The sequence below is a fragment of the Odontesthes bonariensis genome, chromosome 20, assembly GCF_027942865.1.
Source record: "Odontesthes bonariensis isolate fOdoBon6 chromosome 20, fOdoBon6.hap1, whole genome shotgun sequence".
NCBI lineage: Eukaryota > Metazoa > Chordata > Actinopteri > Atheriniformes > Atherinopsidae > Odontesthes > Odontesthes bonariensis.
Window position 1 is genome coordinate 20,220,795 of NC_134525.1, and position 25,679 is coordinate 20,246,473.

At 40.6% G+C, this 25,679-nt stretch overlaps 1 protein-coding gene across 1 annotated transcript in view; it reads left to right on the top strand.

Moving 5' to 3' along the window:
• Window positions 1-25,679, top strand: part of LOC142370532 (sodium/hydrogen exchanger 9-like) — an 80,035-nt gene that overhangs the window by 29,726 nt on the left and 24,630 nt on the right. Inside the window, exons 7-12 of the mRNA XM_075453107.1 lie at window positions 1,171-1,309; window positions 3,282-3,387; window positions 6,259-6,347; window positions 9,805-9,918; window positions 14,629-14,740; window positions 15,703-15,856. Of these exons, the coding sequence (XP_075309222.1) occupies window positions 1,171-1,309; window positions 3,282-3,387; window positions 6,259-6,347; window positions 9,805-9,918; window positions 14,629-14,740; window positions 15,703-15,856 (714 nt within the window). The remainder of the gene's footprint in view (window positions 1-1,170; window positions 1,310-3,281; window positions 3,388-6,258; window positions 6,348-9,804; window positions 9,919-14,628; window positions 14,741-15,702; window positions 15,857-25,679) is intronic.

The window sequence follows — 25,679 nt, forward strand, 5'->3', positions numbered from 1 at the left end:
ACAGGCACAAAACTTCTTGCTCGAGCAGCCCTGACCGAGCCAACACTCGAACAGGTCGTACGTTAACATCATGGGATTTTGACTGGAAGCTAACAGCCCCAAACGCCTGAACACACAGTCTCCAGAAGGTCACACTGACCAAGTGACTTGCAGCAGAAATACGTGTATTAACACAACTGGAGCTATTTCCACTAAGGGGATGATATATTTCCCCTCTTCAGCTTGCAGAGGTGACAGCTTGATAGATTCCCACCTCTCTGCCATGGAGATTAAGATATATGTGGTGTGTTGCTAGTTTATTTTAACTTTCCAGTACAGAAAGTATGAAAGGATTTGTTCCATTTCTTTGCGAGGATCTTGACAAGCTATTTTCATGTTAGAAGTACCATGAAATGGCATTATGTAAGCTTTAGCCTGTCAGATCATGTGTGTTGTACTTTTGTGCACTTAGCCGGAACACTGTGTTCACCTGTATGAAGGAAACAAAAACATCCACCCTACTTTTGTCTGGCTGACTCAGTGGGTTGATATTCTTTAAAAGCAGTCAAATTCTGAGGGGAGTACATGGTCTGTGTTGGTTAAAGAAATGCTGTCATTTCACACAGGCAGCCATTTCCATCAGCTGCTCAAGTGCTTGTCTCTGCATATTTCACAGCAGTCGCACCCTCCAGCAAACATACACACATAGGAATAATATCTCTCCCCTCCATCCTTCCTGTGAGGCCTCTCTTGCACTCGACTTGCATGTCCAAGACTCCTCCCCCTCACACTAAATATTTGTGCCAGTGTCAACATGTGAAGAACATTATGTTGTTATTTCTGTTAACAACAATACTATTTCCCATTTTTCTCACCCGCTACTCACTGAGGAAAATCATTTAGAGCGCACTGGTTCTCAGGAAAGGATTTTACTTCCTAAGTAGGCCATGTGTTCTTAGGAGTGACTCCAGTAAATTGCACTGAGGGTTCAGCTCAGCGTAGTAAGCATGTGAATTTACGTTCACTGCTCCAGACTGGTTCACACCAAGAGAGCAGGTTGGTCATATTTTCTGATGACCGCTCTTGCTTTGGAGCCATAAACAATGGTGTTGCCTAAATGTTTTCAGTATTTACAACACTAACTTGACTTACTTGGCTTATTTTTGTCTTTTTGTATCATCTCTTTTCTAGTGCCATCGCCACTTACGACCGGATGGGTGCAGGACCCACGTTTGACCCACCTGCCTTCCTCCACGCTGTTGGTCTTTTTCTTGGTGTGCTCACCGGCTCCCTTCTCCTAGGATTCATATTCACAGTAATAACAGCCCTCATATCCTTTCATCCCCTCCCATCTCTCCACCCCGGACTTGATTATCACTCAGCATCCGCTGCAATATATCCACTTCCTCAACTTGGTAATTGCTTCTCTAACAAACCTGTACTGCACCAATTTTATCAACAAAAGAAACGGGGCTGAGACTAAAGTGCTCCAGCGGCATTCATGGTTGCGCAGATGTCGTCAATCACAGCAATAGCTTATGATGAAATTTCGATTTGTGCTGTTGTCCAGCATTTCTCTCTGATCGTCTAGTAATTAAACTTAGGATGAAAAATGAGGACTCGTTGTGCAAGGTTTGGAGCATTACTCAGCTTTTATTTACTTTAACTAATCTCAGGGTGCAAACAACTCACATAGTTGTAATATCACATTTCTTAGATTTTGCTGATGCTGACCACAGCAAGGAACTGTTCTATTGTGCTCACTCAGGAAATAGCATTTTCCTATGGGCTGCCCACAGTGAAAATCAAGTCGATAACATGTTCCTCTTGTGTGTTATTTATTTACTCAATGGCTACATAAGTAAACACAAGGAGTCAGCACCATGACTGAGCATTTCCACCTTGGAAGTGCAGTGCACCAATTGTTGTTCAAACAGCCAGGGTTTCATATGAAAGAAAGATCAGGAACTAACGCTTGCAGGAGTGAAACTAACTTTTAAGAGCTGTGTCTCAGGAACAAGATTTCTCTAACATTAGCATTTAGCAAGGCGTTATTAGCTGTTCTCTACCATAGTCAGTCAAATACTCATTATCTGTGTGCACTTGTTTAATTTCATCTCAGTGTGAACAGACAGTGTCTTTGTCTGTTCTCTGTGTCATTTGTGCGTTTCTCATCTGCTCATAGACCGTACACTTGAACTTGTGTCGTATTTGCTATGCTGGTCTCCGCTGGGTGTGTATTTTCCCCCGTGACACATGCAGAGCTGCAACTGCGGCGCTGCTCAATCTGCGCTTTTCCCTTTAGCCGACTGAGCAAACTTGAACGCAGCCGACGCATGGATCAGAGACGGAAACAGCAGGAGAGAGGCTGGCAAAGTAAAGAATAGTTACTCAAGCTGGCGAAAAACTCGTTTATTGAATTTGTGGTGATGTGACGAGTGTTCGAACTACTGAAACACAACCCACTGACTTGTGGAATCTGTGTTGGCCAATTTACATATTCTTAGATCTCCAAATACTAAATTAGAAACGGAGTAAATTTACATCAATGTAGCTGTAAAATATGTGAATTAATGTGTGTTTTTTTTTTATGGCCAAAGAATAGTTTTTAAGGGTTTAATCATTGCCTGTACTTTAAAAAGAAACATATATATATATATGTTCCCTACAGTAGCCCTGATGAGACAAATCAAGCACTGCATTTGATGCTGCTAGATGTCACTATTTCCTATATACCGGATCCATAACCCATTCAGACCTAAAACTGTGTTCTAAACTGTAAACATGGTTGAAAAACTGCCTCCTAAAACATAAGATGATTCTCCCCAGAACTGTCACCGCCGCTGCGACATCGACCTAATTCGTGTTAGGCTTGAAAAATAAAAATACAGATGTAGTGCAACCTGAAGTAGAAACATTTATTACACCTAAACTTGCTAATCTGTCTGACCTGTCATAAATTCTAAAAATGCCCGAAACACTGTGTAAAAAGCAAGCAGTGACTTGGAAGCGAGCATTGCCATTGGGGATGTGGGAATGTGATGTGGAGAGCTCACAGTAAAAAAAAAATCTCATTAAGATCCTGTGGTTACTCTATGTGTCAGCTCCCCAGGCTTATTGAGCACCCTCTACGTTTGCTTTTTATTTGCCTCTACAGTACTGCAGTATTTCTTCATTTCCAGACTGCTCCACTGGAATATAAATGTATGAATTTGTGTTGCAAATATATCAGCCTTAGCCCAATGAGAATTTTTAAAAAGCTGCATGATTATCTCCTTGCAAATCTTTAACTCTCTTTCCACCTCACCAAATTCACACGACTGCATGAGAATCCCCTGCTGGAAACATCAATATTCCTTCTGTTGTCCTGGAGCAGCTTCCTCTCGGCTGAAGCCGGTGGACTTTCAGGTGAACACACTGTGACTCATGTTATTTATGTGTTTGTGGCGGTATCAGTATTCTGGGTGGCTGGGAGGTCAGATTGAATACAAATCCTGTTTGTGAAACGCTGCCCTTTTCCCCTCAGGCGCCACTTCTTGATACGTTCTTGATACATACGGACATGCATACTGCCCCTCAATATCAATGACAAGCTGTTTGGCAAGCACAGATCTCTGTGACGACTCACACTTCACCAGCTGTGAATGATGTGTGTGTGTGTGTGTGTGTCTGCATTTCTTTGATGTACAGACATGACCATCTGTGCAATTTCCCGATCAAAAACAGATTCAATATACTTTCAGTTAGCCATCCTGTGTAAAGTTTGTTCATTACTTACGCACACATACCTCGCCATCTTTAAAATTATTGTCAGGCAAAAAAGTGCATGCAAAGTAGAGTATTGTGCTCAGTACAAGTACAAGTTTAAACAGTGTCCACCTGTCTCGATCTAAGAGAGGAAGAGAAGAAGAGGAGCTCAAGTCTCTTTTAGAAATAAATTACAGTATCGCTGTCTGTGTGGCTTTTGACGTCTGTCTTGTCCTTTTAACTCCCAACTGCTAGAGGGAGTTGGCCACTATTCCTGATTTTGTTCTCCGGGAGATTTCTTCTAGTTAAAGGAGAGTTTGCCTCTTCTCTGTTGCCTCGTGCGTGCTCAGGTCAGGGGACTGAATCGAAGATCCATTGCTTACTTTTGCTAGGCCGCTTTTAATGAATTTGCATTGTGTGAACTGGACTAATTTAGATGATAAATTGGACATTAATTGAATGGAACCAGACTGTATCTTTAAAGTCGTCATTTGGAGCTGTTTCAAAAGTGATTGAACTGAAACATTATAGGGAGGTTGCATTTTTTTTATTGTGTTCAATTTTTCACTTCACTGATTAATAAACATGGGTTGGTTGAGTTTTGAGAAGAGCAATTCTTGACTTTGCTCTCTGATGTTGTCTGCTTCTTCATTGACCAGTAAGATGCTGGTCTGAATTATTAATGTGGTGTTCATATTCAAGAAATAGCATTGCTGTTTCTCCCGCCCTGGTTGTGTCAAAGGGACTCCACTCATTCCCCCATAGAATTCTCTCTTGCTTGTCAGTGCTCCCTGTGGCCTGTGGAGGCAGAGAAGATGGTTTGTAATGAAATAGCTTGGCCTTTGTCTGTTGGACCAAGATGCACGGTCTACAAAGTACACTGTTCTGAATGCTGCAGAGTGGGAGTCACACTGAGGCAATGTCCACGTCAGGGCAGTGAGCTTCTGGTATTTATAATTGAGATTTAACATTTGAAATGCTTAGTTGTGACTTGAAATCTACTTTAGGTGTTTTCTCACTGTCATCTTTAGGTGTTCGTCTTTTCATTTGTCTCGATTGCAGCACTTGGGATGAAGCAGCTCCTCATATAGAGGGACCCATTGAGAGCTGGAAGTCCTCCCTTGTGCCATTTGGTAACTGAAGCTCTTTCTGTGTCTCTTGATTGCTTCAGTTTACTAAGGGTGTGCCTAACGACCCTCAACTTTCAGGGGGAGGCCTGCTATCATTAACCTTATGCCCCTCACAAGTCTTCATTATGTGATGCATCAGATCTATTGTCAAGTTCCTTGTGTGGAGGAGACTTAGTGTGGATGGTGTGTGACGTGTTACCTTTGTCACTGGTTTCTACACTGAGGAGGATGTTAAACCAAACTGAACAGTAATGAGATCTGCCATGCTTTTGTTGAACAGTAACAGAAAGGACACTGTTAACAGATTTTCTTGGAACCAGCAATAGAGCAGGTATAATAGAGGTCAGCACATGATGTGAAGTTGGATGTGGAAGATGGAGTAATGGACTGGCTTTGCTTAGCCACTGGTGCCCTCTTTCCTCTACTGCTAAGTTTATTACAGGCATCTTGGATCTATTACTATTGCACACCATCATAGTAATTTCATTTTTTCTTTCCTTTTGTGTGATTTTCTCACAAAGTTGAGTGAGCAAAGAAATGTGAAATTGAATCTCTGCAACAAAGCAAGCATGTCCTGTGAGGCAGCAACCCACCTTTCATGCTTTGTGCTTCAGCTGTCTGATCCAGCCAGCCTCCTTTGTAGCAGCGGGGGCTGTAATCACTCCCCCCACCCTGTTTCCTCTCTCTGAGTAGATGCCTTATTTCTCTGCATTTCTCTCCTCCTTTGTACTTTGCTTTTCTTTTTGTCCTTTGTTAATTTATTTTCCTCCACATCTGGCACCATCAACAGTAATGACTTTATTTTTTGAGGATTTCTAATTCCCATATTTTTACTTGTCTGGTTTAGGAATGCAAGTAAAGGCTTTGGCCAGAAACTCAGGGATGCTTGAGTTGGGTTGGACAGCATATTTGGATTTGAGCCATTTGTTCAGCTGGACTTCATTGGAACCAGGACCGAGGGTGGATACAGGGTTGGGCCGATCTGATCTGGTATAGCTCCACACTGGAGGATTTAGTTAAATTCTTAGACTCTTGCAATATTCTGCTAGGGTTACACCAAAAGTCTGTTTTTTCTCTCTGGCTCATTGCTTTGGTTTAAATATGCCAGGTTGAACCAAGCAGTCTGGCAAGGAAGACTTTCCTGCAGCATGTTCTTAACATGCAGAACCCCAGTGGAATTTAGGCAGCACACAAACATAGAAATCCTCAAGGCCTGATTAAAAGATTCACACATGCTTAACTGATTTTGTATGCCTCGTGCTAATCAGTCACAACTCACTGTTGAACCCTGCTGTCAACAAAACAAGGTTGCTGCTCATATCAGCACAACAGACTTCTCAGCGGTTTGGTTCCACGTTTTCAAGTTCGATTAACATCACTTGCATTTGTCTTCGTTTTGCAGGTATAGTTGCTGTGCTGTTTTGTGGCCTGAGCCAGGCAAGGTACACCAGCCTCAATTTATCACCTGAGGGCAGGACAAGGACCAAGCAGGTAGGTTTGCATCGGGCGACCGAAGCCTCTTTTGCTGCTTTTTTTCCCCCCAAGCAGTATTTTTGAGTTTATATTGTGTGTGCATATGTTACACCTACCCTTCTTTCAAAGGGGAATAGTGAAGAACAGACACAAGACACGATGTTACTGTCGTCACGTCCAGTGTTGTAATGTCATTTTTCACAAGAACAATATTTTTTAGCAACAAAGCATCAAATAGAATGGTACAACATATATGAATAAGACTAAATTACAACTTTATATTAGTTGCCAAAATCTCAATGCAATACACATATCTAAGTGGTGTACCCTTAATATGGACAACAAACCGTTATCACAGCAATAAAATTATAGTATTAGCACAAGCTGCACTGTACATCTAAAAACATTAGTGAGATATTCTTATATTCAACAGTTATCTTTCCTGAGTGCTAAACATTACACATACACAGTACATTTATGTCGACTGCACCGCTGCTCGCACCATGTGATACAGCTAGCAAGAAAACTATGGCGAGTAAAACTTAGGTGCAGCTGCACATACTCAAGCCAACATTGTTACTCTAAACAGATTTAACTTCAACCTTATTTTGTAAAACACAGAGAACATACAGAGTACAGACATAAAATATATTAAGAAGCAAAGAGTTTACCTTTAAAGGGGAATAGTGAAGAACAGACACAAGACACGATGTTACTGTTGTCACGTCCAGTGTTGTAATGGACGAGCAGCAGCAACACGTTTCCCCTTCGCTAACTCAGACATAATCAAATGAGACTCGACCAGCAGGTAAGACTCTCAAAACAAACTTTGAAGAAATCACTCTAAGAAAACAATGTACAATGAAAAATAAACCAAATAATATTCAAGTATTGGCATTTTAAACACGTTATTGTTTTGATGCATTTTTCTACCGCTCTGTCATTGCAAGACCAGAGTAGCTGATCATGGATCACTCGATTAGCAAATCAGTGTGATAATGCGATCACAAGTTCTCTTCCACAAAGACACAAATAACAATGTGTTCTTGCTTTTCTCCAGGCAGCACCATGAATGAAAACAAAACACTTTTTAACCAAATAGTATATTCATTCTTTGTGTTCAACAGTAAACATATTTATAACCATTACACATATTCCTTTTGGTGCAAGTATCTTTTCCCCTTTGTGTTGCCTTCGGTGTGCGTGCAACCACTCATTATTTGCCATTAGCGTTCTGCTTGTCCAGTGGGTGTCTGTGTGGGAGACCAGTCTCCAACTATTTGCTTAAAAAGCTGCGCACAGATGGAGGCCAGCACGCTATCACACTGTGCCGTCAAGCAACAGAAGAGCAAAAAATTCAAAAGTATACGCATATACTCATCAATGCATTTATTATTCAGTTTCGGTGCCACATGCAGCTTGCTATTTATCACTGAAAATCCTTCTAAAAAGGCAGCTCAGTTGAAGCTTTCGCCTAAAAAGTTGTTCGGCTGCGTAAAAGTCAATGCATGCATATGGCACTGTGTGTTTACTTGGCAGCATGTCTGTATCTATACTTTTTCACAAATACCTGCTTCTCCAGCTCAAAGTGAAAGGTGACATAATGTACAAAGACACCAGATAAAAAGCTCATCTGGCAAATATTTTTCTCTCTGTAGCATATGTTGTCCTTGTGATATGAAGCTTGAAAAGGAAAAGGCGCTTTAATTTAATCAGATAGCTTTTTAATGGACACTTTAAACCTTTAAAGGTGGTTTTAGTCATCGAAATCAGAAATTCTTTTATCACAATCAAATCTTTACACTGGCTTCCAGTCAGTCACAGAATAGATTTTAAAAGCCTGCTGATGGTTTACAAATCCCAGAACGGTTTAGGCCCAAAATACATCTGTGATATGTTCAGAGAATATTAACCTAGCAGAGTTTTAAGGTCCAAGGACTCAGGTCAGCTGGTCCAGTCCAGAGTCCAGACTAAACATGGAGAAGCAGCATTTAGCTGTTATGCTGCAAACAAGTGGAACAAACTGCCAGTGGAGACTAAACTTTCACCAAATGTAGACATTTTTAAATCCAGGTTAAAAACATTTATTTTCTCATGTGTCTATGCACATGTTGCTCGTTTTTAAATTCATTTGAATTATTTTAATTGTTTCTCTTTATATTCTTTTATGTATTTTTAATGCTTCTTCCACTCCCAGCTGCAATGCTTTTATTTTACGTAAAGCACTTTGAATTGTTTTGTACATGAAATGTGCTATATAAATAAATTTGATTTGATTTGAAAAATAAAACCATATCTGCTCTAATTTAATCCAGCTACATCTTTAGGACCCTAATTTAACATTTATCCGTGTCTGTTATGGAAATTCCAGATTTTGACCTGAAGTAAATGAGACTGACTCTGAGATGTTGTGCATCAGATCACGATTCTGAGGTAATGAGTCGTAACATGCCTCTATCATGCTTCAGGAAGCGTCTCAAGGGAGTAGGTGGCAGCCTTTCTTAAAGTGCAGAAATCTACCCTTTTTGTCTTTACACGTTTCAACAGCCGACGCATTTCCAATACGATTCCTTTATGGAAGAGAAGATGACAAAAACAATTCTGCCGATAAACGCGATCACATTATGCCCTCGAGCAGTAGGTGTCTGCAGCTGCTATCGCAAACAGAACAACGTTGACAACGGATTTGTTGTGTTGGTACAAATCTAAGCCTGCTCTACCCATTCCGGTGAGTCTTTCAGTTCCATTCTCCTCGTCAGAGAGACTTATGCACCCACACACAGAGCACTAGAGCACAGCCGTTGATTGATGTCACAAATTCAATGGTTTCAGTCTTGGACTTAAACACTCTTGAAATCCAAAATTTCACTTAGACTTGAAATCTTTGGTGAGTTTAAGTCAAAGTTTTGTTTCGACTCCGAGGCTTGGTGACTTAATGTCATTAGTATTTAGAAATATATATAAGCGGGTTCAAAAGTGCTACTTTAGAGACTTATGAAAATGTCAGCTGGTTAAAAGAGTGAGCGGTATGAATAAATTATTTACAATTATATAATTTCCCTTTGGGATAAATAAAGAATTTTTTTCATTCAATTTCATTTTTATTTCTTAAATTTAGTTGCAAATGACTATAGTGAATGAAGCTGTATGTGATGCATAAGCCTTCAAAAATCTTGACTACCAGTGTGTATTTGGTCTGGTGCCCCAGTGTAACATCCTGACTCCTTTAAACATCTAGCATCACCTTCAATTCTATCACATTGAATCACATCATAGGAACTTGTGTGTGCCCCGAAAGTGGACACAAGACCCCACAAAGTGAGTGTGTAAACGCATTTATCTCCCCTCAACAAACACAAATACACACAGAAACAAGTTCACACACCTAGACACACACTGCCACTCCAAATCAGACCCCCATCTCTTATGCCCTTCTCCCTTATATGATCCTCTCTATTCCTTTTATGATTTTCAGCTCTTTGAAGTCCTCAACTTCCTGGGGGAGATTTTCATCTTCAGCTACATGGGATATATATTGTTGACGTTTCCTCACCACGTCTTCAAAGCTCTCTTCATTTTTGGGGCATTCGTATCCTTTTCTGCTGCGTGATGGAGCATCTTCACCCCCTGCTGTGCAGCCTCTGGATCTCAGTCAGATCCCAATCTGTTTCATTTGGTTCGGTCTCTTTTACCTTCAGTCATAATCTTATCCGCACAATGACAGGCCACTTATTATGTAACTAACTATGTAATCTTTATTTCCTCGGTCTCTAAAAAAAGATTTTTGAACTGTTTAGCTGTGCACATGGTATTCATCTGGCCTCCTATGCTCTCCTTCTCTGCAGATTTTTACTTCACGCAGTACATGTTCATAAAGGAACATCCATGAGCGCAAATTAAAAAAAGTTTGTTTATTATTGTTATTGCTCTTGCTTGCTCTCTGTTCTCTGGAAAAACTCAGTGGAATGAAAAATGTTTGCTGCCTTAAATAAGTTCACGGTACTTCCATTTGTACTGGATTAAGGCCCATGTCCCACCAGCTGAAGATCTTATTAGCTAAAAGAAATTCCAGTAGAAGCGGGTCTTTCTGTTTTTTATCGTATTCCCATTTTGTTTTGTTTTTTAAAGACAGAATTGACTCTTGAATGTTTTCCTATTGACCTTTTTTTGTGTAGAGTTGCATGATGTTGTTTGTTGGTATATCTGGCTCACTTTAACTGTGGAACTTGATCTACAAAGATTTTTGATAATCAGCTTTTATTTGGTTCCGGCCTCTCGTCAATCAGTAATGAAAATTCTTTCCACCCTTGATTTACGGTTTAACGTCACATTTAGACTACATTGTAATGTGATTCCAGAAAAATATTCCTCAACCTAAAACACGAACAGTTGATGTCAGCATCTGGAAGAAAAAGCAAAATAAAATCCTAAATATTAAAGAGTGGGAGGTTGTCAGAAATTCATCACATTCCATACTTTAGTTTTTCTTTTGGCCTAGTGGATCAGAATGCGGGGTAGTTGGTAAACCCTTAAGAATGTTCAACATCTCTGCATGAATTTAGCCAAAGACATCATCAGATGTTCCTGTAAGTCCTATTGCCGTCTCCAAGGCTCCTCTCTTTAGTCGCACACCTTGATGATAGCAACTTGCATCACAATGCTGTTGGCTGATTTCAGTTCAGCATTCAAGAGAAAGCCCTGTGAAACTGATTGGCAAACTGAGCTCACTGGGTTTGATTTCCTCACTCTGCAAGTTGATATTTGATTTCCTCACAAGCATGAGACGGTTAGCACTTGCAGTCATGCCTCCTCCACTCTGATGCTTAACAACGGAGCCCGCCAGGGAGCCTCGCCGGCTCCTGTTCACTCTGTACACCCATGACTACTTACCAAGACACAAATAACTTTTTTGGGAGGTTTGCAGACTACACTACAATTGTCATCAGTCAGATAGAAAACAATGACTACTATTACATGGATGGCAGTACTTTAGACCTCCCTCAGAATGAATGGCCTGACCTAGAGTCATATAGCTCTTTTCTAATATTGATGACCACTCAAAATGATTTTTCTATACAAGCTACACATACTACTCCATACCCATTCACACATATACTACATACAACACTGTGTAGCCTACAGTGTTGCAGGCTATGCAGTGCTTTTTTTCTCCTATCACACACACACACACACGTCTATGAGCACAATGGGGGCAACCTGGGGGGTATAGTGTTCTGCACAAGGACACTTTGACATGTGGCGTGGCGAAGCTGGGGATTGGACCACCAATCCTCTGATTGGCAGGCAACTGATCTTCCTCCTTAGCTACATCTGAATATAGGGTCATATTGAGTGTAAGGATTAAGTGAAATATGGCGAGTTTATCTGCATTATATAGACACGTACAAAACACCCCAATCCACTGATAGTGAATGTTTGTCAGCTGATTTATATTTAATTTTGCTCTCCATCTATAACAGTAACATATCTTTAATAATAATTAACACTGCAGCAATACAATCTCCCTAATTGCCTTCAGGGATTATCAAAGTATTGTTTAATTGAATTGAATTATACACCTATATTTCACACATAGCCAATGAAGAGACTTTGTTTAAGAAAAAAAAAAAATCATGCAATTCTTCGATCTCAACAAAAACTAGCAGTTTAAAGTCTCTTGGAATCAGTATAGTCATAAGATATATAATATGGAACCTGGTATGGTCATAAGTAAACTTCTTAGTAAAGAAGAAGGCTAAACTCTTGGGTTTAGTTCTTGTAAACTTCAACAGATATCAATATAGTATACTGACTGAAAGCATCACAAACCATGATTTTTTTTCAAATTTATTTTTAAGAGGAGGGTCCTTTCCAGCCAGATGATCAATGTCTCTTTTTTTTTTAGCTTCCCTGAAATCTCCTTTGCCGTGATGCACTTTCATAGATCCATGGTCTCATAAAATCCCAGCAAACACTCAAACCTGATTGCAACAACAGATTCTAATAACAAGCAAACCTAGAGGCAGACATACTTTTGCAACTTGGAAACGGGTAATAATTTCCATTTTTCCCAATAACTAAAAGATCAGCTATTCTCTTTTGTCTCTTTTGCTTTATTAGGATTTTGTTTAGGACTGTGCGACAATCTGATGATGTTTGAGGTTGAATTTGTGTGGAGTTGTTGTAAATTCTTTCAAAATCTTTCAAAAATCACTGCACAAGTTGTCAAAAAGCCAAAAGCTCCTTAATAATACAGGTCAAAGTTATACAATCATAGCAGATGTCTCATACTCAGAGTTGCCGTTGTAGCTGTCAGCTTTTCTACGCGAGGAAAACGAATGGGTGGTAAAGGACTTCTGTCCACCCATTGTACAATTGTCCTTTCCTGAGAGCTGGCATGACTGTAGTGTATTCCAGAGAAGAGAGTCCAGTGGCTGCACTCCAAGGAACTGTTCTTTCACAGTTCACTGCCCAGATGGCCAGCAATTATTATTACAATCCATCTTCCTGCAACCGGTCAAAGGGGCAGGAGAAAGCGTTGACTGAGCAGATTCTTTTTTTACGAAGCTCTAATGTTCAGCGTTGGGGGGCTGCCGGCGGAGAAAAAGTCTAACTTGAGCCCATTTGTCCTCAATCCTGCTTTGGCTACGAAAGCCAAAAGTCTATGAAAATCTGGCAAACTACACCTGCGAGAAGCTGACACGGATGTACAAACGGAAAAAACTGGGGGTCAGAGTCATCTTGTAGAAGTCTGAAAATGTCTATATAACTTAACTAATCCCAGTGATTCAACCTTTTTAATCGCTCTGTGGTTATTCGGTAGATTGTAATCGCTGTAGTTTGCAGCCTGAGCAAGTGACAATGGAGATAGGCTTTATTGGAAATGAGGCTAAGACGAAAGTGCTTAATTACCCCCATTCAAACAGCTCAGAGACTTTGATAAAGAGAGATGACTGCTTTGGGAGCAGGATATTGCTTTTGAAAATCCATAGGGTGCATGAGATCTAATATTGACTGCAGGATGTGAGGTAGCTCTGTTTTAGTAATAGTCCTGTCAGACTAAGGCCCCCTGCGGAAGATAGCGGTGCCTTTTAATATCTCTTGCATCACGTTTGCGTTTTCCTTGAGAAAAACTGAAATCATTTCTCTTCATGAAGCTACAGCAAGGTTACCTATCTGTATAAATGCACTGCATGCAAATGAGGGTCTTAAAATGTGCATGATGTTCTCCCGCCTGATCTTCCAAGTTTACTCTGGACTTACTATAGGTGCCACTAACATGAGCTACCAAACAACCTCAGTTGAAATGAGGTTTCAACTGAGGCGGTTGTATGGGGTGACAGTAACTTTTTCTAGAAGTGTGACAAAAGGTGTTAAGTGCATCCAGGATGGCAGCTATGACCCTGATAATTGCCCAGATATCCTCTTTCTTACAGCTGCCCGGGACACTTAGTATTCAGCCCCATCCTGTGTGACACATCAAAGTGTGTGTGGAGGGCAGAGACAGCTGGCAGCACCTGATTGGCTTTATGCCTCGGCATGGTGCCACGCTGCTGCGTTTGCATCCTAAGCACACAATCTTTGGCAAAAAAAAAAAGTTTTCCTTTTGTCACCACTTATGCGTCTTTGGAAATTTATGCTGATATTATAGTGGCCCCGAAGTGGAAAAACAACATTAGACAAGACAGAATAAACACAATTTCTAAATCACATAATTCCATGAAACACATCAGAAAAGTAAACCTGACTGCATTTTTAAAAAAAAACAACACAGCATTTCACGAAAACACAACGACCTTGTTGGAGATAACACAAAATAGAACACAATAAATGTAGAGGACATCTGACAAGACAGCAAAAACACAGTAGCTTTCCCCCGCAAAAAAGGTGTTTCAGAAACAAGTAAAAAAAAAGAATGAATTAAATCAGAAAACAGAAATTTCAAGAAACCGTGGTGATTTATTTATTTATTTAATCAAAATACTTCAGAAAACAATAAATCTGAAAAAAACCACAACAATTCAGAGAACAAATTTAAGAAAATACGCAACATATCACTCTGTGTGGTCACTGAGGATGGTTCAATTCATTGTGAAATACTGGTAAGTGCTTCTTCTGTGTGGAGATTTTTCTGTAACATTTTCTTTTGTTTGTGTTTATCTTATATATATTTGGAAGGCTGTTGACTGTGTATAAACCTATGTCTCTACTGTGTTTGTTTTTCTAGTTTAATGCAAAATCTTGTTGTCTCCCGTGTCAGTCAGATGTATTTTCCTTAATTTGCACTGTATAATTACAGCTCTCCATCTTTCTTTCGAGAGCATGCAACATCTACCCTTTATCTTTTCTGCTAAATCTGGGTCGTACAGACAAGATACCTCTCACCTTCCAGCACTTCATGATGTTTGCAGGTACTGTTTTCTTCAGATCATACCTGTTAATACTAGTTATTGGGATTTAATCTCATTTGCATCATTTAGCCTTCCATATGGCTGCATCTGTGGCTGCTAGAGGGAATAATGTTGGATTGGTGGGGATATTGCCTCAAGAATTGAAAAAAAAAATGTAAAGCTTTGCTCTGTGATTTATCCAATAATTATTCCACTCTTCACTGCCTGCAGCTATTGGTATGAGTGAGTATGCTGAGAGAATGTGTCTCCTCTTGAACAAAGTGTGAGTGAATGTGTGTGCGTGAAGTCCCCAACCTTGTTACAGAAGGCATTTTTGCATTAATCAATATCGACAGAATCTTAGAGGTTTTTATACCTCACTTTCAGCTTTATGTGCTTTTGCAGCCTTCAAATCTAAAGAGTTTATCGAGTGTATCATCTAACTGTAGTATCTGAGACTAACGGTTAACATCCTGAATATTTTGACGATGCAGGAGAACAGAATGTTTTGATTTGATGTGATTTGGGATAGTGCCACAGCAGCATGTGTCACTGCTTGCCTGACCCGCTTTACCTCTAATGCAAGAAGCCTTTTTTTTTTTTTTTTTGTGAAAAAAAAAAAACCGACCCAAATTCTTGTTATTTTTCAAAACCCCTCCATCATCACCCTCACAACCAACACCTCCCCCATCTGTTTGCTATGGCAGGATAGATCTATGCTGTTGGGATTGTTTTGGCTTCAAGCATTTCATCAACACTAGAGCAATCCTGAATTTTCTTTTTTATAATATTTGCTGACCAGCAAATGATCAGTGATGGTAGGAGTCAGATTGTAAACTATTACTTTTGGACAAAATTAATTAACTAGATGGGGGTTTTTTTGCAGTCTTTCTCAATAAATGATTTGCTTGATGGTTATCTGTTGTTTTGATTCATGGCATCAATGCAGCAGTTTGTTCAGAAATGGCATTTCTACCCTACAGGTTTGAGGGGGGCTGTTGCTTTTAGCCTGGCTGTAAGAGACACGTCGACAGGAGCCAGACGCACCATCTTCACCACCACCCTGCTGCTGGTTTGCTTCACTATCTGGGTGCTGGGTCTGGCTGCTGAACCACTGCTGTGCCGTTTGGACATCAGGTCAGTGCTTGTTGAGAAACACAAGTGTGATGCAGGACAGACCAAATCATTCTATCGTCTGTCAATCTGTGGTTAATGTCATTCCTGCAAAGACAGGCATAGCTAAAAATGACTGAGATGCATATTAACCCATTGGCGCCTAAAGCACCTGCAAAAAAGGCTGTTCAATGCCTAAGCCAGTTTTTAGAAAAGGTCCCCAATGCCTGAGGGTTTTTTTTTAACTAAAAACAATTAATTGAAAACACCTAAGAACAATTCAATAGTCTCAGCCTCTGAAACACATAAAGACATGAAATAAGTTGCATTTTAAAGGTTAAATTATCTGCTTTTATTCCGTCATGTTCATTCAGCATCAACACCAACACATTTTCATTAAAAAAAAATGAAAAAGATGAGTCAATACACACACAAATACACACACATGATTCAGGATAATACCCAATGCTGCTATTTATTATACTACTATTACTATACTATAACTAATCATCATTACTATTATTATCATCATTATTATTATTAGTAGTAGTAGTAGTAGTAGGCACCACTTCAGCTACATTGCTGGCCATGATAGAGACGTCATTGCAAAATAATAATATCAGCAATAATAATGAATGATTAAAAAAAAAACTGCAATATATCTTGCATTGTGCAATTATACTGTAAACTTCAGTGACACGACTTCTAAAACATCATAGTTGTCATACTGCAGTAATTCGCACCGGGCTCTCTTTTTTTTTACATAAAGGCAACGCCACTCAAGTAAGAATGAGAAGTCGTCAGAATGAAGCGCAAGAATAAATAATTACCTCCAGATCATGTCGAAACGATCTCGTGCCATCACTCGGGCGACATTTGTCTGATACAGCCACTTGCTCTGCCTCCAGTAATCCCGGCGAGTTAGTAGTTTGATTATTCCAAAAGTTAGGCAGATACCGATGAAAGATTTCATCTCCTGCTTTGACGCGGGGCTCCACTTCGAGTTGAGTGGTGTGTGGCCGCGCGCCTGATCCGCATATAAGTTTGTCTGTGTCACCAACATATCCCAAACTTCATCAGTGAAAATATGCGAGAACACATCTAAAGGACTTGCATCTTCAGCCCCGGTGTACGAGTAAACTTTTGTTGACGTCGGGGGCGAAATCCAGCAGACTGCCAGTCTACTTGAAAGCCAAAAAATTCCTCGTCCTCGTCCTCATCCTCTCCAAACAAATACCAATCATTGTGCATTACATGCGCCTTGAAAATAATGATAAATGAACAATGTTGCGCTACGCAACAACCGGCGTTAGGGACCATGTTGCGCAACGCAACAACCGGCGTTAGGCGCAATGTTGCGCTTCGCAACATCCGGCGTCAATGGGTTAAACACTCTCGATGTACAGACGCTCTTTACCGAGGTGTTCTCTGCATGTTTGAACTCTGTCTCTCCCTTCTCGCTGTGCTGCTCAGCCCTGCAGGCTCTGTCTGAGCTTCAGCTCTGCCCTGCATTAGTGACTTGCACATGTAGTGCACAGAGCAAAGCAAGCCTACAGGTCCTTGAAAGCATATTACCGAGGAGCTAACACTCAAATGCAGCTTGCTATGCTGCATGCATAAATGAATGTATACAATACGAAACAAAACCAGAATGTGATATGAGATATATAATGAGAACACACATTGCGACTGCTAATTTTTCTTTCAAAGTCTGAGCACAGTCTGTGTTTCGAGGCCAGTGGGCGATAATGATTAAGGAGTGCAGAAGAGGCGGGAAGGATGCAAGGCTGTAATTTCTTACTTATGTAATTAAAGTGTAATCTATGGCCAAGATCACTCTGTTATAATTAACTCCCACAGTCTTTGGAAGCAGCGTGTGTGGTGTCTTTCAGTAAAGCCTGATGTAACTGGTTGAAGTGTGTCAAGATCTGGTGAAGAAGAATAAAAGAACCAGAATTAAAAAGTGATTCAATGAAATTAATTAAGACATTTCCTGAAAGGAATTTATGGAAATCTATAAATTACTAAAAGTAAGAACAGAAAAAGAAGAATAGTCATTACGTTTCCTTAAAAGAACATAATAAAAATGTTTAAGGACAATACAATAGAGTACAATACAGTACAAAGGGATTCACTAATCAACTCATTGGAATAATGAAAAAGGTCACAAAAAGTAAAGAGAACTTATAAAACCCAATAATGAATAATAAAAATCAGATGAAGAAGTTCAAATAAATGCAAAAGACATCTTTGGGACGCAGTTGTTCCCCAGTGGTACTGGATGGAAGATCAGCACAACATCACTGTGTGCTTATAAACAGCAAGCTAGCATTGAGGAATCAGCTGAGTGACAGCAGAATTCTTGTTATGGGGAGTTTGTTCTGCCGTCTCTGGTGAAAATTACACACACAACAATTTGGCTCAGTGTTGACTTCTGTTGCCAGCTCACAGACGTATCAGTTGTACATCAACTTGGACCCCTATTCAGCCTTTGTATGTTAACACAGGACACGAGGCGTAACAAAGATATATCAGTCTCACATTCAACTCACAGTTTGAAAAGAGCTTATGAAATGTATTCATTGTCACAGAAAAACAGTGAAATTGGTGAAAGGCACTTTAAAGAAGATTAGGTTTGATAAGCGTTTTGAAAAATGTTTCCATGCAATATGTCAGGCTGAGAGTCCCAAACCTTTGTGGCCAGGTCAACTGTAGTCTTGAGCCAGAGGAGTCTTGCTTGTGGATATAAGGCTTTGTTCTGTCTCATAAGCCTGTAGCAATTCAGATATCCAAGAGTACTCACATTTAAAAAATGAAACAGTCTCTCCCAAAGAAAGACAATCAGAACCACAGAGTAATTTGTGAAGTCAAGCAATACCCGGAGCTACCCTTTTGTTAATGAGTAGCAGATTGGCTTCGGTAATTCTGTCAGCCCAAGTTGTTTTTTGAGCTTTTACAGCCAAACAGGCTTCATTTCACCATTGTTAAGCAGACAAAGAACCGGTATCTGTGTGAAATTCAATTCAAATTCAAAAATACTTTATTTATCCCAGAGGGAAATTAAATGTTGATGTAGCTCAATTAAATCAAGGAGTTATTATAGATGCTGATGGCTGTGGGCAGGAAAGATTTCCTGTAGCGGTCCGTTTTGCATCCAAACTGAAGAAGCCTTTGACTGAAGAGACTCTGTTTTCCGATAACAGTCTCATGGAGAGGATGTTCAGGGTTGTCCATAATTCTCTTGATTTTATACAAAATCCTTCTTTGCATTATTGTCTCCAGAGGTTCCACAGTCGTCCCCAGAACAGAACCAGCCTTCTTTATCAGGTTGTTGAGTCTTTTTAGGTCCCTGGTTCTGATGCTGCTGCCCCAACAGATGACGCAAGAGGAAATGACGCTCTCAACAACAGACTTGTAGAAGATCTGCAACATCTTGTTGCAAACCTTGAAGGACCTTAGCTTCCTCAAGAAGTACAGTCTGCTCTGTCCTTTCTTGTAGATTGCTTCACTATTGTGTCTCCAGTCCAGTCTGTTGTCCACATGAACACCAAGGTATTTATATTCCTCAACCACCTCCACTTCTTCTCCCATGATGGAAACAGGGTTTGATCTGACCCTGTTTCTCCTGAAATCTACAATCATCTCCTTTGTTTTGTTAACATTCAAGATGAGATGATTGTTCCCACACCATGCCACAAAGCGGTCCACCAGCTCTCTGTACTCAGCTTCTTGTCCATCTCTGATACACGCGACAACTGCAGAGTCATCTGAATATTTCTGTAGATGACAGGAGTCTGACTTGTACTGGAAGTCTGAAGTGTTCAGAGTGAAAAGGAATGGTGAGAGTACAGTCCCCTGTGGTGCTCCTGTGCTGCTGATCACCTGGTTAGACACACAATTCTTCAGTCTGACAAACTGTGGTCTGTTTGTCAGGTAGTCGTTAATCCAGGTGATTGTTGAGGCCTCCACCTGAGTCTTCTGGAGTTTCAGACGAAGCAGATCAGGCTGGATTGTGTTAAATGCACTGGAGAAATCAAAGAACATGATCCTCACAGTGCTGCCTGCTTTGTCCAGATGACAGTGGGTTTGTTGAAGCAGGTGTATGATAGCGTCTTCAACTCCAACTCCATGGCGATAAGCAAACTGCAGGGGGTCCTGATATGTGCTGGTTTGCTTACACAGGTGGGTCAACAGGAGTCTCTCCAGGACCTTCATGATGTGGGATGTCAGGGCAACAGGTCTGTAGTCATTGATGTCTGAAGGGTGAGTTTTCTTTGGTACCGGAACCAGACAGGATTTCTTCCACAACAGTGGTACCTTCTCTTGGGTCAAGCTAAGGTTGAAAAGGTGTTGCAGAATCCCACAGAGCTGCTCTGCACAGGCCTTCAGGACTCGGGGGCTGACACCATCTGGACCTGCAGCCTTGTTCCGGTTCAGTCTCTCCAACTGCCTCTTCACCTGACTTCTAGAAACAGAAAAGTGGGAGGGGGAGGCAAAGGGGACAGCAGCATCTCCTGATTGGGTTGAAGACAAACTAGTGGAAGCAGAAGAATCCATGACTGAGGTGGAGGTGGAGATGTTACAGGAAAGCTGTGAGTCAGAGGAGGGTGGGATGTCTCTTTGGCTGGGAACAGGAGGGGAGGATGGTGAGCTTGTTCCTGAACTGAACCTGTTGAAGAATGTGTTCAACTCATTTGCTCTGTCCAGACTTCCATCCATCCGATCCTCCCTCTGCTTGAGGCCTGTGATCTTCTTCATTCCTGACCACACATCTCTGATATTGTTCCTCTGCAGTTTACTCTCAAGCTTCTTTCTATACACCTCCTTGCTCTCTCTGATCTTGACTTTGAGCTGCTTCTGTATACTCCTCAGTAACTCCCTGTCTCGCTCCCTAAAGGCTCTTTTTTTCTTGTTCAATAGTTCCTTTAGCTCACTGGTGATCCAGGGTTTGTTATTAGGGAAGCATCTCACTGTTCTGGTGGGGATGGTGTTGTCCACACAGAAGTTTATATAGTCAGTCACACACTCAGTCATGGCATTAATGTCCTCTCCATGTGGCTTACAAAGAGAAATCCAATCGGTTGCATCAAAACAACCCTGTAAGGCTTCTTCAGCTTCATGTGACCACTTTCTAACAGTCTTTTTTGTGACAAGTTGTGACAATCGACCTGGCTACAGGATTTATGTCCGCTCTTTTGTGTGGTTGTGCTTTTTTATTATTTGACTTGTTGTTTCCAGACCCGATCTTATCGTCATTTCCTTGGACTGAACTTTAGAACATCTGAGATTACACGCAGCAGCTTCTTGTTTCATTCGCCTGTTGGAAATAGATATCTGAAGGTGATTCACTGCTCGCGACAAACAAAACAAACATGTAGGAATTTCTTGTGTGAAAAAGCAAGCAGCGTTTTAACATAAGGGAATGATAATAATGGGCTCATGTAGGAGCCCATTATTATTAGTAGTAGTTGATTGAGAAAATGTGCATGCAGTATGAATCTTATTTTCGGGAGACACCCGTCTGGTTCTATTCCCATGACACGGCTGTCTTTGTTAGTACTCATTACATCTCTGGAGCTCAACACAGTACAGCGCGTCGGGCCTTCAGGGCTGTCATGTTACAGAGAACAGTTCTGTTCTCTTTAATTCCCCACTGCTCTTCTCTCCTCATCTCCCATCCCTCATCCACCGCTCTGAATTACAAGGACATATAGCAAATTTGAAAGACTTACATTTTGGTGAATAATACATTACATCTCTACACCTAGGGCAAATTGAACTATACTTCAATCTTTGAAAAGGTTTTGTGGAGCTTTGAAACTTTGTGTGTTCCTCTTACATGAACAATGAGGTCCAAAAGACTGACACTGCATTGCAAATATCTGTGGAAACTTGTAAACTTTTTACAGATTTAGAGAGTTTAAAGAAAACACCAGAAGTTATGAGATGTAAAATGCAGTCATTTTAAACACATTGGTGTCACTTTGTTTTGAGGTCGTGAAGTTTAAGAGAGATGGCCTCGCAGGTAGTTTGGTGCTTGTGACATTTGTGTGGTTTCAGAAAACAAGACCAGACTTTCAGAGCGTACACAGGAAATGCTCGTGATTATGTGTCAGCTTCAGTCTTTCATTTCTAAGCAGAAGTTGAAGAGTGATTTTGTTGCTCTTGTTACATCCACCAAAATGTGGTTCATTTGGGGTGTTTGTTTGCCTCACTGTTAGAGGGATTACACAAAACGTTGGGGGTCAGATTTGCACGAAGTGTTAGCAAAGGTGGGACATGGCCAAGCTTTGAAGTCATGACATTTTGATTACGAGCTATGATTTTTTTTTAAGCCTCGGGTTGATGCATTCAGCGTCAGACTGCCGTTGTTCGTCTGGTGTTTAAAGGTTCTTGTGTAGGCAAAAGTTCACCTGAAAAGTTGAGTCTTTGAATCTATCATTGGTTCTTCTGCGTAATCTACAGGGGGGGAAAGTTTCTTTCTACAAACTGCACAGCAGAATTCAAGGTGGAAAATCTCAGCTATCATAAATAGGAAAATTGTCTAAGCAGTATACAAAGGATGCATGGTTTGTTCTTCGTGCCATGCATGAATGCATGCAGAAGCAAATTTAGACAAATATACTCTGAGATTCACACTGCAGGGATGAGCTGAGCTGGGAGGGGAGAGCCATCTGTCAGACTGGAATATGAAATTCATGCACAGACAAAAACTCTAATAAAAACACTATAACAGTTTGCAGTCCGCTCACTTTTCACAGACTGGACTTCACGCCACAAAATGAGCTTTTAAATCTTTCCCTATCTACCTTTCCCTCTCAGCAGTCGCACTCTCTCTTCCTCTCCATTTCAGTCTCAAGGTACATTATTGCCAACAGTTGAGTTTCATAATGCTGCAGCACCTAAACATATACAGTATTAAAAGTGCTATCTCGTATTGTGCAATCAATAATGTTTTTTGATATGCAGGAACAGTCAGTTTTCAGGTTCTAATACAAGTGCAGGCTCAAACAACCCACTGATGTTTACTTGTCGTTGTCATAAGATAGAAATTGAACCTCTGTGTGATGAGGCTGAATCTGGAAGCAGACTGATTATTATGTTGGACCAATATTTTATCACCATGGTGGTATCACCACATTTTAATTTATTCTTTGTCTGATCTATGTGTTAAAGCTGAAATCCTCTCAAACAGATACTCGAAAAAGTTGCCATTTGTGTGGCACTAGACTCAATAATTAAGCCTTGTAGAGATTAGAATGATTCCAAGCTTGCCAGACTATATATGCAAATGTGCACCACTTAACCAGGAAATATGACCACATTAGTCCAGTGCTCAGGTCTCTGCACTGGCTTCCTGTCGCTCAGAGAATAGACTTTAAAACAGCTCTGCTTGTGTACAAGTCTCTTCATGGTCAAGCGCCAAAGTACATCTCTGACATGTTAGAGCCATATGAACCAACTCGGGCTCTGAGAACCTCAGGGAGGGGTCTCCTGGTAGAGCCCAGAGTCAGGACTAAACCAGGTGAGGCTGCGTTTCAGTTTTATGCTCCTAAAATCTGGAATAGTCTTCTGGAAGACTATTCCAGTGAGACAGGCCTCAGCTCTGACAATGTTTAAATCCAGGCTGAAAACAGTTCTATTTAGCTGTGCATATGACACCTGAAAGTATTTTTTCTGCACTCTTCACTTTTAAATTAATTCATTTTTTATTTTTTTTAAATGATTTTATTTGCCTTCTTGTGATTTTATGTAGCTGTAAAGCACTTTGAATTGCCTTGTGTACGAATTGTGCTCTACATATAAAATTGCCTTGCCTTGCCTTGCCTTAACAAAAATAAATCATCCTAAACATAAAGCTCATGGAACATCTCACAAATAATAAGGTCAGTTTGCAACTAGTCAGCAACTTGACTGGGTACAAAAAGAGCATCACAAAGCATGACCTAAATGTAACGGCATCAAATTCAGAACAGGATGCTCATGGAGGGCATTTTCTGCCAAGGCAACGCTACCTATTGCATTTTAAATGAAACTTATCCAGATTCACGCCTAAGATTAATATATTCTTCCTTCCTTTCTTTCATTCTTTCTTTCCACGCTCAAAACTTCCAATTGGAGGGCCTGTAGAGCGGCTCTTGGTGAGTCTAACAAGGCGTGTTTTTTATGGAGCAGATGAAATGCTGTAATTTCACAAAATTTCATATTCATAGGTTTTTTTTGGCAGACTCAAGGCTGTGCTCTTTACTGCAGTTGGCTTCCCTGTGTTGGTGTGCATGTGCACTTGAAGCCAAAATTTAACAGCTGGAACCTGGCTAATGACTTGCCTGTTTGCTTTGAGTGGACAGATGGACGGGTGGAAAATCATGTCTCTGATGCCACTTGCTCTCCTTCATGCCCCACTGACCTCTTGTCACTTTCACTCTTTCCATTCACTCTCACTCTCTGTGTCTTTGACATCCATCTGCATGTAGAGCTTAAATGAGAAGAGATGTTATAACTATTTGCCTAACAGTATAGTTTGTATTTTGTTTTGTGAAGACAGCCCTTTTCATTTACTCTAGTATTAGGCAGAAAATTGACTCACACAAAAGTAGTAAGAGGACAGAGGGAGTGATACTTAAATCCTGTTTCCTCCCTCATTGGTATATACTTATTTCTGTCCATTCAAGGGAAATGGAAAAAAACATAAAGAAAAGTGTGACCTGTACAGCAAGTACTGACTTTGGGAAATTTGGGAAACAGTAGCTTTACATTCTAGCTTGTAATCTAATGTAACATTTTAGCTAATAGGATTTCCTAATCAATCCCCTTGTTAAGTTTTCCCAAACGGTCCGTTATTTATGGATTTCTTAGAGTCTGGGACTTTTTATTCTTAGGAACAAATTGAAAGCAATCATGTGGCTGTCTTACTGTTGTTCTGACTTGTCTAACCAAATGGATCTGACCGATTTGAGCCTCGATCTACGGAACACATTCATTATTATAAATGTATTCCGATGATCCAGTGATGGATTGGAGCAATAATGCTGCTCCCAAACACTTTGTCAGTTATTTATCAAAACAACCATTCTTTACTCTCCTATTTTCTTTTTTACTTTTCCACTTTCCCTTTTCTCCCTCTGGTGATTTTCTCCCCTGCCTTTCTGTTCTGAAAGTTAAGTCCAATTTTTCATTACATTGCTCTCAGCTTTAGTTGGTGGCGGGGTTTAGATGTGCAGCACTGAGCTGCAGTAGAGCCCTACAAGTTCAGCCAGCCGCACTAACACTGATTCCAGTGTTGGACACTCACTGTCTCCTGTGAGTGTCCAAGAACCAATCTTTGGTTTAACATTTCAAATTACTATCTTAGTCTGGGAGAAGAGCTTGTCCATTGAAATTGACCGTGGTCTTGTCCAACAGGGTGAGGAGCTTTAGTCAGCCTGTGACCCCAAGACGTCATTTCTGTCTCTGTAGGGCAGCATGCTGTTGTCACCTCTCAAGTTAAGTCACATTTCTTTTGTTAGAGCTGAAGTTCACACTCATTATATATTCATGAAGGTGAAAAGAGTCGAGTCAGTGCAGCTTGTAACATTGCAGGGTGTTGTTGACATTTCAGTGCTAATTTTTGGGGTCTGAAAAATGGCAAGTTGCTGGGGTAAGTGGGAATCTAATGAGGATGTTGCTGTTGGGAAAATAAGTAAGACATGGAGAATGGAAGAGGCCAGTGAGTTATGATTCTGATGCTGATCAGATGTGAAACCTTATCTCTTCTCATTAGCCTGCCAGCATTACTCTCTGTAGCACCAGATACAGATAGTCCTCTCTCAGCTCAGCTATCAGCACACATAGAAGTGTTGATAGTTGA